This window comes from Panulirus ornatus, chromosome 30, assembly GCF_036320965.1.
Source record: "Panulirus ornatus isolate Po-2019 chromosome 30, ASM3632096v1, whole genome shotgun sequence".
In the NCBI taxonomy this organism is placed as follows: domain Eukaryota; kingdom Metazoa; phylum Arthropoda; class Malacostraca; order Decapoda; family Palinuridae; genus Panulirus; species Panulirus ornatus.
The window spans coordinates 12507681-12523769 of record NC_092253.1 but is presented as its reverse complement, the minus strand read 5'-3'; the positions used below and the strand labels follow the sequence as shown (position 1 = coordinate 12523769).

The 16089-nt window shown below is 41.8% G+C and overlaps 1 protein-coding gene across 1 annotated transcript in view; it reads left to right on the top strand.

The window, feature by feature from the left end:
- Nucleotides 1-16089, top strand: part of LOC139758275 (glutamate receptor 3-like) — a 50715-nt gene that overhangs the window by 10342 nt on the left and 24284 nt on the right. Inside the window, exons 3-4 of the mRNA XM_071679485.1 lie at nucleotides 7328-7545; nucleotides 15758-15938. Coding sequence (XP_071535586.1) covers nucleotides 7328-7545; nucleotides 15758-15938 — 399 coding nt within the window. The remainder of the gene's footprint in view (nucleotides 1-7327; nucleotides 7546-15757; nucleotides 15939-16089) is intronic.

Here is a 16089-nt window from a genome sequence, read left to right as displayed (position 1 = left end):
ACCCTCTCAATCAATACCCAACAATACATCAAAGAGACGAAGGTAGGACGCCATTTGGTAAACATGTTTACCAAATACCGCCCTAGCTTCGTCTCTTGGATGTATATCAAGTGACTGTTATATCTTTTTCTTGTGTCTCACCTGATGATGTGATTATTACACGAAAGTCCACTTGGGAACTTTTCGTGTCTCATTTTGTCCGTGGACTCATAGGAATATCTTAATCACGCGCAAAATTGTGATCCTTTCCAATACACACACACATATATATATATATATATATATATATATATATATATATATATATATATATATATATATATATATATATATATATATATTTTTTTTTTTTTTTTTTTATACTTTGTCGCTGTCTCCCGCGTTTGCGAGGTAGCGCAAGGAAACAGACGAAAGAAATGGCCCAACCCACCCATACACATGTACATACACACGTCCACACACGCAAATATACATACCTACACAGCTTTCCATGGTTTACCCCGGACGCTTCACATGCCTTGATTCAATCCACTGACAGCACGTCAACCCCTGTATACCACATCGCTCCAATTCACTCTATTCCTTGCCCTCCTTTCACCCTCCTGCATGTTCAGGCCCCGATCACACAAAATCCTTTTCACTCCATCTTTCCACCTCCAATTTGGTCTCCCTCTTCTCCTCGTTCCCTCCACCTCCGACACATATATCCTCTTGGTCAATCTTTCCTCACTCATTCTCTCCATGTGCCCAAACCATTTCAAAACACCCTCTTCTGCTCTCTCAACCACGCTCTTTTTATTTCCACACATCTCTCTTACCCTTACGATACTTACTCGATCAAACCACCTCACACCACACATTGTCCTCAAACATCTCATTTCCAGCACATCCATCCTCCTGCGCACAACTCTATCCATAGCCCACGCCTCGCAACCATACAACATTGTTGGAACCACTATTCCTTCAAACATACCCATTTTTGCTTTCCGGGATAATGTTCTCGACTTCCACACATTTTTCAAGGCTACCAAAATTTTCGCCCCCTCCCCCACCCTATGATCCACTTCCGCTTCCATGGTTCCATCCGCTGACAGATCCACTCCCAGATATCTAAAACACTTCACTTCCTCCAGTTTTTCTCCATTCAAACTCACCTCCCAATTGACTTGACCCTCAACCCTACTGTACCTAATAACCTTGCTCTTATTCACATTTACTCTTAACTTTCTTCTTCCACACACTTTACCAAACTCCGTCACCAGCTTCTGCAGTTTCTCACATGAATCCGCCACCAGCGCTGTATCATCAGCGAACAACAACTGACTCACTTCCCAAGCTCTCTCATCCCCAACAGACTTCATACTTGCCCCTCTTTCCAAAACTCTTGCATTTACCTCCCTAACAAACCCATCCATAAACAAATTAAACAACCATGGAGACATCACACACCCCTGCCGCAAACCTACATTCACTGAGAACCAATCACTTTCCTCTCTTCCTACACGTACACATGCCTTACATCCTCGATAAAAACTTTTCACTGCTTCTAACAACTTGCCTCCCACACCATATATTCTTAATACCTTCCACAGAGCATCTCTATCAACTCTATCATATGCCTTCTCCAGATCCATAAATGCTACATACAAATCCATTTGCTTTTCTAAGTATTTCTCACATACATTCTTCAAAGCAAACACCTGATCCACACATCCTCTACCACTTCTGAAACCACACTGCTCTTCCCCAATCTGATGCTCTGTACATGCCTTCACCCTCTCAATCAATACCCTCCCATATAATTTACCAGGAATACTCAACAAACTTATACCTCTGTAATTTGAGCACTCACTCTTATCCCCTTTGCCTTTGTACAATGGCACTATGCACGCATTCCGCCAATCCTCAGGCACCTCACCATGAGTCATACATACATTAAATAACCTTACCAACCAGTCAACAATACAGTCACCCCCTTTTTTAATAAATTCCACTGCAATACCATCCAAACCTGCTGCCTTGCCGGCTTTCATCTTCCGCAAAGCTTTTACTACCTCTTCTCTGTTTACCAAATCATTTTCCCTAACCCTCTCACTTTGCACACCACCTCGACCAAAACACCCTATATCTGCCACTCTGTCATCAGACACATTCAACAAACCTTCAAAATACTCATTCCATCTCCTTCTCACATCACCACTACTTGTTATCACCTCCCCATTTACGCCCTTCACTGAAGTTCCCATTTGCTCCCTTGTCTTACGCACCCTATTTACCTCCTTCCAGAACATCTTTTTATTCTCCCTAAAATTTACTGATAGTCTCTCACCCCAACTCTCATTTGCCCTTTTTTTCACCTCTTGCACCTTTCTCTTGACCTCCTGTCTCTTTCTTTTATACTTCTCCCACTCAATTGCATTTTTTCCCTGCAAAAATCGTCCAAATGCCTCTCTCGTCTCTTTCACTAATACTCTTACTTCTTCATCCCACCACTCACTACCCTTTCTAAACAGCCCACCTCCCACTCTTCTCATGCCACAAGCATCTTTTGCGCAATCCATCACTGATTCCCTAAATACATCCCATTCCTCCCCCACTCCCCTTACTTCCATTGTTCTCACCTTTTTCCATTCTGTACACAGTCTCTCCTGATACCTCTTCACACAGGTCTCCTTCCCAAGCTCACTTACTCTCACCACCTTCTTCACCCCAACATTCACTCTTCTTTTCTGAAAACCCATACTAATCTTCACCTTAGCCTCCACAAGATAATGATCAGACATCCCTACAGTTGCACCTCTCAGCACATTGACATCCAAAAGTCTCTCTTTCGCACGCCTGTCAATTAACACGTAATCCAATAACGCTCTCTGGCCATCTCTCCTACTTACATAAGTATACTTATGTATATCTCGCTTTTTAAACCAGGTATTCCCAATCATCAGTCCTTTTTCAGCACATAAATCTACAAGCTCTTCACCATTTCCATTTACAACACCGAACACCCCATGCATACCAATTATATATATATATATATATATATATATATATATATATATATATATATATATATATATATATATATATATATATATATATATATATATATATATATATATATATTTATCTATATATATATATATATATCTATATATCTATATCTATCTCTCTCTCTCTCTCTCTCTCTCTCTCTCTCTCTCTCTCTCTCTCTCTCTCTCTCTCTCTCTCTCTCTCTCTCTCTCTCTCTCTCTCTCTCTATATATATATATATATATATATATATATATACATATATATATTTATATCCCTGGGGATAGGGGAGAAAGAATACTTCCCACGCATTCCTCACGTGTCGCAGAAGGCTACTAAAGGGGACGGGAACGGAGGCCCAGAAACCCTCAACCTCCTTGTATTTTAACTTTCTAAAAGGGGGAAACAGAAGAAGGAGTCACGCGAGTAGTGCTCATCCTCCTCGAAGGCTAAGATTGGGTTGTCTAAATGTGTATGGATGTAACCAAGATGAGAAAAAAGGTGAGATAGGTAGTATGTTTGAGGAAAGAAACCTTGATGTTTTGCCTCTGAGTGAAACGAAGCTCAAGGGTAAAGGGGAAGAGTGGTTTGGGAATGTCTTGGGAGTGAAGTCAGGGGTTAGTGAGAGGATAAGAGCAAGGGAAGGAGTAGCACTACTCCTGAATCAGGAGTTGTGGGAGTATGTGATAGAGTGTAAGAAAGTAAATTCTCGATTAATATGGGTAAAACTGAAAGTTGATGGAGAGAGATGGGTGATTACTGGTGCATATGCACCTGGGCATGAGAAGAAAGATCATGAGAGGCAAGTGTTTTGGGAGAAGCTGAATGAGTGTGTTAGTGGTTTTGATGCAGGAGATCGGGTTATAGTGATGGGTGATTTGAATGCAAAGATGAGTAATGTGGTAGTTGAGGGAATAATTGTGTTCAGTATTGTAAATGGAAATGGTGAAGAGCTTGTAGATTTATGTGCTGAAAAATTAATGGTGATTGGGAATACCTGGTTGAAAAAGCGAGATATACATAAGCATACGTATGTAAGTAGGAGAGATGACCAGAGAGCGTTATTGGATTACGTGTTAATTGATAGACGCACGAAAGAGAAACTTTTGGATGTTAATGTGCTGAGAGGTGCAACTGGAGGGATGGCTGATCATTATCTTGTGGAGGCGAAGGTGAAGATTTGTGGGGGTTTTCAGAAAAGAAGAGAGAATGTTGGAGTGAAGGGAGTGGTGAGAGTAAGTGAGCTCGGGAAGGAGACTTGTGTGAGGAAGTACCAGGAGAAACTGAGTACAGAATGGAAAAAGGTGAGAACAAAGGAGGTAAGGGGAGTGGGGGAGGAATGGGATATATTTAGGGAAGCAGTGATGGCTTGCGCAAAAGATGTTTGTGGCATGAGAAGCGTTGGAGGTAGGTTGATTTGAAAAGGTAGTGAGTGGTGGGATGAAGAAGTAAGATTATTAGTGAAAGAGAAGAGACAGGCATTTGGATGATTTTTGTAGGGAAAAATGCAAATGAGTGGGAGAGGTATAAAAGAAAGAGGCAGGAGGTCAAGGGAAAGGTGCAAGAGGTGAAAAAGAAGGCAAATGAGAGTTGGGGTGAGAGAGTATCATTAAATATCAGGGAGAATAAAAAGATGTTTTGGAAGGAGGTAAATAAAGTGCGTAAGACAAGGGAGGAAATGGGAACTTCAGTGAAGGGGGCTAATGGGGAGGTGATAATAAGTAGTGGTGATGTGAGAAGGAGATGGAGTGAGTATTTTAAAGGTTTGTTGAATGTGTTTGATGATAGAGTGGCAGATATAGGATGTTTTGGTCGAGGTGGTGTGCAAAGTGAGAGGGTTAGGGAAAATGACTTGGTAAATAGAGAAGAGGTAGTAAAAGCTTTACGGAAGATGAAAGCCGGCAAGGCAGTAGGTTTGGATGGTATTGCAGTGGAATCTATTAAAAAAGGCGGTGACTGTATTGTTGACTGGTTGGTAAGGTTATTTAATGTATGTATGATTCATGGTGAGGTGCCTGAGGATTGGCGGAATGCTTGCATAGTGCCATTGTACAAAGGCAAAGGGGATAAGAGTGTGTGCTCAAAGTACAGAGGTATAAGTTTGTTGAGTATTCCTGGTTAGTTATATGTTAGGTTATTGATTGAGAGGGTGAAGGTATGTACAGAGCATCAGATTGGGGAAGAGCAGTGTGGTTTCCGAAGTGGTTGAGGATGTGTGGATCAGGTGTTTGCTTTGAAGAATGTATGTGAGAAATACTTTGAAAATCAAATGGATTTGTATGTAGCATTTATGGATCTGGAGAAGGCATATGATAGAGTTGATAGAGATGCTCTGTGGAATGTTTTAAGAATATATGGTGTGGGAGGCAAGTTATTAGAAGCAGTGAAAAGTTTTTATTGAGGATGTAAGACATGTGTACGTGTAGGAAGAGAGGAAATTGATTGGTTCTTAGTAAATGTAGGTTTGCAGCAGGGGTGTGTGATGTCCCCATGGTTATTTAATTTGTTTATGGATGGGGTTGTTAGGGAGGTGAATGCAAGAGTTTTGGAGAGTGGGGCAAGTATGCAGTCTGTTGTGGATGAGAGAGTCAGTTGTTGTTCGCTGATGATACAGCGCTGGTGGCTGATTCATATAAGAAACTGCAGATGTTGGTGACTGAGTTTGGTAAAGTGTGTGAAAGAAGAAAGTTAAGAGTAAATGTGAATAAGAGCAAGGTTATTAGGTACAGTAGGGTCAAGTCAATTGGGAGGTAAGTTTGAATGGAGAAAAACTGGAGGACGTAAAGTGTTGTAGATATCTGGGAGTGGATCTGGCAGTGGATGGAACCATGGAAGCGGAAGTGAATCATAGGGTGGGGGAGGGGGCGAAAATTCTGGGAGCCTTGAAGAATGCTTGGAAGTCGAGAACATTATCTCGGAAAGCAAAAATGGGTATGTTTGAAGGAATAGTGGTTCCAACAATGTTGTGCGGTTGTGAGGGGTGGGCTATGGATAGAGTTGTGCGAAGGAGGGTGGATGTGCTGGAAATGTGTTGTTTGAGGACAATATGTGGTGTGAGGTGGTTTGATCGAGTAAGTAATGTAAGGGTAAGAGAGATGTGTGGAAATAAAAAGAGTGTGGTTGAGAGAGCAGAAGTGGGTGTTTTGAAATGTTTTGGTCACATGGAGAGAATGAGTGAGGAAAGATTGACAAAGAGGATATATGTGTCAGAGGTGGAGGGAACGAGGAGAAGTGGGAGACCAAATTGGAGGTGTTGGGATGGAGTGAAAAAGATTTTGAGTGATCGGCGCCTGAACATGCAGGAGGGTGAAAAGCGTGCAAGGAATAGAGTGAATTGGAACGATGTGGTATACCGGGGTTGACGTGGTGTCAATGGATTGAACCAGGGCATGTGAAGCGTCTGGGGTAAACCATGGAAAGTTCTGTGGGGCCTGGATGTGGAAAGGGAGCTGTGGTTTCGGTGCATTATTGACATGACAGCTAGAGACTAAGTGTGAACGAATGTGGCCTTTGGTGTCTTTTCATAGCTCTACCTCGCCCACATGAGGGGGGAGGGGGATGTTATTCCATGTGTGGCGGGGTGGCGATGGGAACAAATAAAGGCAGACAGTATGAATTATGTACATGTGTATATATGTATATGTCTGTGTGTGTATATATGTGTGCATTGAGATGTATAGGTATGTATATTTGCGTGTGTGGACGTGTATGTATATACATGTGTATGTGGGCGGGTTGGGCTTTTCTTTCGTCTGTTTCCTTGCGCTACCTCGCTTACGCGAGAGGCAGCGACAAAGCAAAATAGATAAAATATATATATATATATATATATATATATATATATATATATATATATAAACTTTCTAGTTCTCTGGGATGTGCTTTGCCATTTTAGTTATATATTGAAAATATACGTAGATCAGGTTATACATGAAGTTCAAAGCCCATGCATATTGATAATATTAATAGATGAAATAAGAGTATCTTAAATTCATTTTTAGTATGGTGAATACTAAAAATATTTGTTACTTTTTCTTTGGGACATTCCACCGTAAATCATTATCAAAGAGAATCTTATCTTTTTGCCTAAGACAAGAGAAAACAGCTTCTCTCAGAATTATACATCAATTAAGATCATTCTTGCATTTCATTGCTTCGTATCATATGAAATGAAAGCATTCCTCTGTCTCAATGTAAATAATAAACTTATATTTAGGAAATATGAAAGTTTTGGGTGATATATGCCGAAATAAGTACACTACACATTGTAAATGAAGCCCTTTCTAACCTCCAACAGACATCGGTGAGGCCGGGAGGTGGTGGTGGTATCGGCTGGTACTGGGGGCGTGGATGATTATGACGCTGGTGTTAACACGGAGCTACGCCGGCAACCTTATGTCTCTTCTGGCCGTGAGACACATCCCACAACCTTACCAGAGCCTCCGTGACGTATTGGCTGATCCATCTGCCTCTTTGATATGGATGACTAACTCAACCCCTTTTTTCTTTTATCGTGTATGTTAATCATTCTTTATAACTTACTGTCTTTCTAAAAATCATGGTGCCCTTGAACGTCATATTAACGGGGTTTCAAGGATTTCGTCAATTGTAGACCGAATTACTTCCTCATATTCACCAAGTCCGTCCCGACTAATTGATGGCGATGTCCCCAGGAAGTAGGTTTATATCGGCAAACTTAAACCCTTGATAATGAAAGAAAGATTATTATGTATTCCTTCCTTTATAAGACTTTTTTCTTCATCCACAATTGTATTAAAAGCCCTGGAACCTAAGAACACGATGGTGAGAATTCCGTTTTCAGAATCGATAGTTGAAACTTCCGGAGATATTACAGATATTCTGTCGTACAGACTCATGTGTGGAGGTGATGACCTTTTACTCTGGACGGTTTAAGGAGAGGCCCCGCGATCCCACAAGCGTTATCAGCAGACAGGAGCTCTGCATTACCTGCTATGGTGGCATCATACAAGAACCATTTGATCACATCATTGGAAAAGCTGTTTACTGTGTTTGTGAAGGTTAATCATATTTCATAAGGACTGATATCATACTCATTCAAAACCTGAGTCAATGATGCGTTTTGGCAAATTAGAGCAAAGTCAAAGAGAGGAAGACAGTGCATGTTGAGCTTCTCCAAAGACATTGCCTCATTTCACAGGGCAGGGGAGGCGTTTTTTGGGCTCTGATTCGACCATGGATTTGTTGTGGACAAGGGTACAAACGTACGCTAGCACATCTCAGGCTCTGCGAGCCTACTGACACAAAATTGTTCAGGTATCAGAACGCTGGCCACCTCACCAAGGACACGTTTGTTGGTCGTCCACGCTACGCGATGGAGAAGTGTTGCCAGCGGCAATGTATCTGATGCCAGTATCATTCCCTTTTGATGCACAAAAAGAATACGGATAAGAAGAGGCCTGATGAATGATGGATTCCTACGAGCGAGATAAAGGTTAATAGATTTCCACCTTCGATTGGAAGGTATACTTGCCTACCGGACCAAAAGCAAGGTTAATCATTTATTTCACTAATTCCTTTTGATGATGCACCTACGAATTCTACTACAAACTCAGAATGTAAGGACTAACTGAGTTACAAATCGGGAGGCATAATAAATTAGTGGTTGATTTGCGCGAGTAGGTAGAGAAAAGTGTGGATGGTTTAAGGTGAATGTGGGTCTGCGGCAGGTGTGTATGTCAACGTGACTGTTTAATCAGTTGATGAATAGGGTGGTGAGGGACGTAAATGCAAAGATTTTCTTGCGTTGCGGGATTGTTACCTATTCGATCAAATCTCAACTCACCAAAAATTGTCCTTCATAATTTTATGTCCAATAAATTCACCCTTCCTCCGCACATCCTTTTCTATAGCCCCTGCCCCAAATCCATGCGGCTTTGTTGGGCCTATAATATTTTCACACAGCATTTTTTTTTCTTGTTCTCCCAGATAACGACATCTCTTTCTGCATATTCTTTAATGCTTATAGAATCTTTGCCTCCTCATCCATTCCCTTACTCATGATTTCATTTGCCACCATGCCCACTACCAGGTATCAAAAAACTTTGCTTCTGCCATATTTTCCCCATTCAGGCTCACACCCCAACTAACTTGTTGTTTAGCTTGCCGAAAATAAAAACCTTGATTTTGTTCACATTTACTCCCAGCTTTATCCTTTCACACACTCTTCCAGACTCGTTTACCAACTTCTACAGTAACTCATTCGAGTTTGCCATCAGTGCTGCGTCATCAGCAAACAACAACCGACTCACTTCCTAAACCCCTGTCATCCCCTACAGACTGCCTCTCTCCCCTAGACTTTTGCATTTACCTCCATTACCAGCACATCTAAAAGAAAATTAAACAGCATCACATACCCTGCCGTAGTCCAACCTTCACTTGGATCCATTTACTCTCCCCTACTCTTAATCGTACAATCGTCTTACACTTTTGATTGCATCTCTATCAACCCTAGCATATGTTTTCCCCGATCCCTAAGGCTACATACAAATCCTTCTGTTTCTCTAAGTTATTTTCATACATAACCTTTAAAGGGAACACCTGATCCACACATACTCTGAAACTTCTGAAACCATACTGTTCTTAATCAGTATGATGTTCTTTACATACCTTTATCCTATCAGTCAACACTCTCCTATACAACTTACCCGGTACATCTTTGTCCCCCTCGCCTTTGTAAAGTGACTCTATACATACATTCCTCCAATCCCCAGGCACTTTGCCATAATGCATACATTCATTGAACATATTAAATAACCATTCCTCGACACAGTCACCCCTATTTTTAAAAAGATCAATTGTAATACCGTCCATTCCAGCCGTCTTGCCACATTTCATCTTACGCAAGGTGGTCACCACTTCCTCTCTCTCTTCACCAGATCATTCTCTATAACTCTCACTTCGCATACCACCATGATCCAAACAACCTACATCTGTAATCCTGTCATCAAACACATTACACAGTTCTTCAGAATACTAACTTCATTTCCTCCCAGCTTCACCACAATCTCTTACTTCTTCCCATTTGCCCCATTCGCTAATGTTCCAGTTTATTCTCATGTTTCTCTCACACTGTAAACCCTTCTAAAACATCTGTCTATTCTCATTGAAGTTTAGTGATACTCGCTCACCCCAGCTCTCATTTGCCCACGTTCTCAACCCCTGCATCTTCCCCTTGACCTCCTGCCGCTTTCTCTTGAGCATTACCTATTCATTTGTACATGCTTCCTCAAAGTACCGTTCATATACCTCTCAATTCTCTTTGGGTTACTATTCTAGGTCATCCCACCACTCACTTCCCTTCCTAGAATGCTCTCCTCCCACCTTAAGAATGCCACACACATCTGTCGAACATACCAGCACTACTTTCCTAAATACCTCCCATTCTTCATCCACATCCTTAGCTTAGCTGACTCTTACCTTTTGCCATTCTATATTCAATTTCTCCAGGTACTTTTTTACACGTGCCCCTTTCAAAGGTCACTTAATTTTCACCACTCTCCTCTCGCCCAGGTGGTTTTCTCTTCTCCGAAAACCTCTGCAACTTTTTACCTGTGATTCCATGAGGAAATGATCATACATAATACATCAACAATCATACATCCCACCGGCTGCCCTTCTCAGCTGTCCCCATTTTTGCACTCCCATCAATTCGAATGTAATCCAGTAATGCCCATCGACCACCATTCCATCTCATACACATATACTTTTGTATTTCCATCTTTTCAAACCATGTAATCCCAGTAATAAGCCCTTAGTTAACACACAGATTCACCTTCTGACAACCATTCCCTTTTATATTACTGAACACCCTATGCCTCCCACTTGTACTTTGACTTTATCACTGATACCAAGTCTCCTGCACCAAAATTGCTCATCAAATCTTTCAGCTGCTGCAAAAACAATTGCCCCCTCATGATTTTGCTTCCCATGGGAAAATGCATAAACACTAATAGTCAGATATCTCATACTCCACTTCAATTTTTACCCACATTACTCTGGAGTTCACCTATTCTACAAACTGTCATTCAGTCCGACGACAATTACTGCTTCATCAATAGTACTATCTCTTTCAGAGCTTTCGCCCATTCACTTCAAATAAATTAAGCTTTATTGCACTAAGAGTCAAAACATCAAAGATCTTATCCATTAACATATTACCGATCTATCCTTTCTTCTCATTTTGGCTACCCCCATACATACTGATTAGATACACTACCCTTAGTCATTGAAAAGAAACAGAACTCATCACTTGGATACTTTTTCTGTTCCACAGTAGAGAATTTAAAATACAGTGAAACATTGAAGAAAGGGAGTCCAGTTCACAGCCCCCAAGAAATTTAGTTGCTTTCCACGATGGAGAGGTAATGACAAGTTAGTATTCTACCTCCCTAATCCCAGGGATATATATATATATATATATATATATATATATATATATATATATATATATATATATATATATATATATATATATATATATATATATATGAATACGAATAAAGTGTATATGAACGCGCACCTTCATTTTTTTTTTTTTTTTTTTATACTTTGTCGCTGTCTCCCGCGTTTGCGAGGTAGCGCAAGGAAACAGACGAAAGAAATGGCCCCCCCCCCATACATATGTACATACACACGTCCACACACGCAAATATACATACCTACACAGCTTTCCATGGTTTACCCCAGACGCTTCACATGCCTTGATTCAATCCACTGACAGCACGTCAGCCCCTGTATACCACATCGCTCCAATTTACTCTATTCCTTGCCCTCCTTTCACCCTCCTGCATGTTCAGGCCCCGATCACACAAAATCTTTTTCACTCCATCTTTCCACCTACAATTTGGTCTCCCTCTTCTCGTTCCCTCCACCTCCGACACATATATCCTCTTGGTCAATCTTTCCTCACTCATTCTCTCCATGTGCCCAAACCATTTCAAAACACCCTCTTCTGCTCTCTCAACCACGCTCTTTTTATTTCCACACATCTCTCTTACCCTTACGTTACTTACTCGATCAAACCACCTCACACCACACATTGTCCTCAAACATCTCATTTCCAGCACATCCATCCTCCTGCGCACAACTCTATCCATCGCCCACGCCTCGCAACCATACAACATTGTTGGAACCACTATTCCTTCAAACATACCCATTTTTGCTTTCCGAGATAATGTTCTCGACTTCCACACATTTTTCAAGGCTCCCAAAATTTTCGCCCCCTCCCCCACCCTATGATCCACTTCCGCTTCCATGGTTCCATCCGCTGACAGATCCACTCCCAGATATCTAAAACACTTCACTTCCTCCAGTTTTTCTCCATTCAAACTCACCTCCCAATTGACTTGACCCTCAACCCTACTGTACCTAATAACCTTGCTCTTATTCACATTTACTCTTAATTTTCTTCTTCCACACACTTTACCAAACTCCGTCACCAGCTTCTGCAGTTTCTGACATGAATCCGCCACCAGCGCTGTATCATCAGCGAACAACAACTGACTCACTTCCCAAGCTCTCTCATCCCCAACAGACTTCATACTTGCCCCTCTTTCCAGGACTCTTGCATCTACCTCCCTAACAACCCCATCCATAAACAAATTAAACAACCATGGAGACATCACACACCCCTGCCGCAAACCTACATTCACTGAGAACCAATCACTTTCCTCTCTTCCTACACGTACACATGCCTTACATCCTCGATAAAAACTTTTCACTGCTTCTAACAACTTGCCTCCCACACCATATATTCTTAATACCTTCCACAGAGCATCTCTATCAACTCTATCATATGCCTTCTCCAGATCCATAAATGCTACATACAAATCCATTTGCTTTTCTAAGTATTTCTCACATACATTCTTCAAAGCAAACACCTGATCCACACATCCTTTACCACTTCTGAAACCGCACTGCTCTTCCCCAATCTGATGCTCTGTACATGCCTTCACCCTCTCAATCAATACCCTCCCATATAATTTACCAGGAATACTCAACAAACTTATATCTCTGTAATTTGAGCACTCACTCTTATCCCCTTTGCCTTTGTACAATGGCACTATGCACGCATTCCGCCAATCCTCAGGCACCTCACCATGAGTCATACATACATTAAATAACCTTACCAACCAGTCAACAATACAGTCACCCACTTTTTTAATAAATTCCACTGCAATACCATCCAAACCTGCTGCCTTGCCGGCTTTCATCTTCCGCAAAGCTTTTACTACCTCTTCTCTGTTTACCAAATCATTTTCCCTAACCCTCTCACTTTGCACACCACCTCGACCAAAACACCCTATATCTGCCACTCTGTCATCAGACACATTCAACAAACCTTCAAAATACTCATTCCATCTCCTTCTCACATCACCACTACTTGTTAACACCTCCCCATTTACGCCCTTCACTGAAGTTCCCATTTGCTCCCTTGTCTTACGCACCCTATTTACCTCCTTCCAGAACATCTTTTTATTCTCCCTAAAATTTACTGATAGTCTCTCACCCCAACTCTCATTTGCCCTTTTTTTCACCTCTTGCACCTTTCTCTTGACCTCCTGTCTCTTTCTTTTATACTTCTCCCACTCAATTGCATTTTTTCCCTGCAAAAATCGTCCAAATGCCTCTCTCTTCTCTTTCACTAATACTCTTACTTCTTCATCCCACCACTCACTACCCTTTCTAAACAGCCCACCTCCCACTCTTCTCGTGCCACAAGCATCTTTTGCGCAATCCATCACTGATTCCCTAAATACATCCCATTCCTCCCCCACTCCCCTTACTTCCATTGTTCTCACCTTTTTCCATTTTGTACACAGTCTCTCCTGGTACTTCCTCACAGAGGTCTCCTTCCCAAGCTCACTTACTCTCACCACCTTCTTCACCCCAACATTCACTCTTCTTTTCTGAAAACCCATACTAATCTTCACCTTAGCCTCCACAAGATAATGATCAGACATCCCTCCAGTTGCACCTCTCAGCACATTAACATCCAAAAGTCTCTCTTTCGCACGCCTGTCAATTAACACGTAATCCAATAACGCTCTCTGGCCATCTCTCCTACTTACATAAGTATACTTATGTATATCTCGCTTTTTAAACCAGGTATTCCCAATCATCAGTCCTTTTTCAGCACATAAATCTACAAGCTCTTCGCCATTTCCATTTACAACACTGAACACCCCATGCATACCAATTATTCCCTCAACTGCCACATTACTCACCTTTGCATTCAAATCACCCATCACTATAACCCGGTCTCGTGCATCAAAACCACTAACACACTCATTCAGCTGCTCCCAAAACACTTGCCTCTCATGATCTTTCTTCTCATGCCCAGGTGCATATGCACCAATAATCACCCACCTCTCTCCATCAACTTCATAGAACATACAAATCTCCAACAGCCAGGATCGAACCTGGGACCCCATGTGCAAGAGGCAGGCATGCTAACCGCTAGGCTAAGGGACTGTATAATAGGAAACAACTATCCGAAATACTAAGTACTCGAATACCCTTCGTCTCACAATGGTGAGCAACGGGGTCTATCGTTGTTTCCGAACAGAACACATAGCCAGCTGATAGCGTTTTACCGAACCTAACTGTACAACGCGGAGTTATATGAATACGAATAAAGTGTATATGAACGCGCACCTTCATAGAACATACAAAGCTCCAACAGCCAGGATCGAACCTGGGACCCCTTGTGCAAGAGGCAGGCATGCTAACCGCTAGGCTAAGGGACTGTATAATAGGAAACAACTATTCGAAATACTAAGTACTCGAGTACCCTTCGTCTCACAATGGTGAGCAACGGGGTCTATCGGTTGTTTCCGAACAGAACACATAGCCAGCTGATAGCGTTTTACCGAACCCAACTCTACAACGCGGAGTTATATGAATACGAATAAAGTGTATATGAACGCGCACCTTCATAGAACATACAAAGCTCCAACAGCCAGGATCGAACCTGGGACCCCTTGTGCAAGAGGCAGGCATGCTAACCGATAGGCTAAGGGACTGTATGATAGGAAACAACTATTCGAAATACTAAGTACTCGAATACCCTTCGTCTCACATATCATATCAATTTGGTCTCCCTCTTCTCCTCGTTCCCTCCACCTCCGACACATATATCCTCTTGGTCAATCTTTCCTCACTCATTCTCTCCATGTGCCCAAACCATTTCAAAACACCCTCTTCTGCTCTCTCAACCACGCTCTTTTTATTTCCACACATCTCTCTTACCCTTACGTTACTTACTCGATCAAACCACCTCACACCACACATTGTCCTCAAACATCTCATTTCCAGCACATCCATCCTCCTGCGCCCAACTCTATCCATAGCCCACGCCTCGCAACCATACAACATTGTTGGAACCACTATTCCTTCAAACATATCCATTTTTGCTTTCCGAGATAATGTTCTCGACTTCCACACACATTCTTCAAGGCTCCCAGGATTTTCGCCCCCTTCCCCACCCTATGATCCACTTCCGCTTCCATGGTTCCATCCGCTGCCAGATCCACTTCCAGATATCTAAAACACCTTACTTCCTCCAGTTTTTCTCCATTCAAACCCACCTCCCAATTGACTTGACCCTCAACCCTACTGCACCTAATAACCCCGCTCTCATTCACACCAACTCTCAATGTATATATATTTGTATTGTTAATGTCAGTCAGCAGCGTCTAGCATAGCGAAAGAGATTTCCGAGGCAGAAGCAGCAGGACGTATTCTACTTCAGAAGAGTAGTGACTTTCAAACCAGCATAAACACGTTGGTGAAGCAAGGCAGACACGCCTTTGTGGAGACGGAGTCCTTAATGAAAATCGTCACTGGTGAAGCCTTCTCCAAAACAGGTCATTACCTAACATCTTTTAATCAAGTTTTAGCAGTATCAAAGTTGACGTAAATGAATATTGATATTTTCTACCACTGATAAGATTAGTTCACGTTCATCTAATTTCAGTTACATATTAAGGGCTGAATGTTTATCTTTTTAAAACTGTG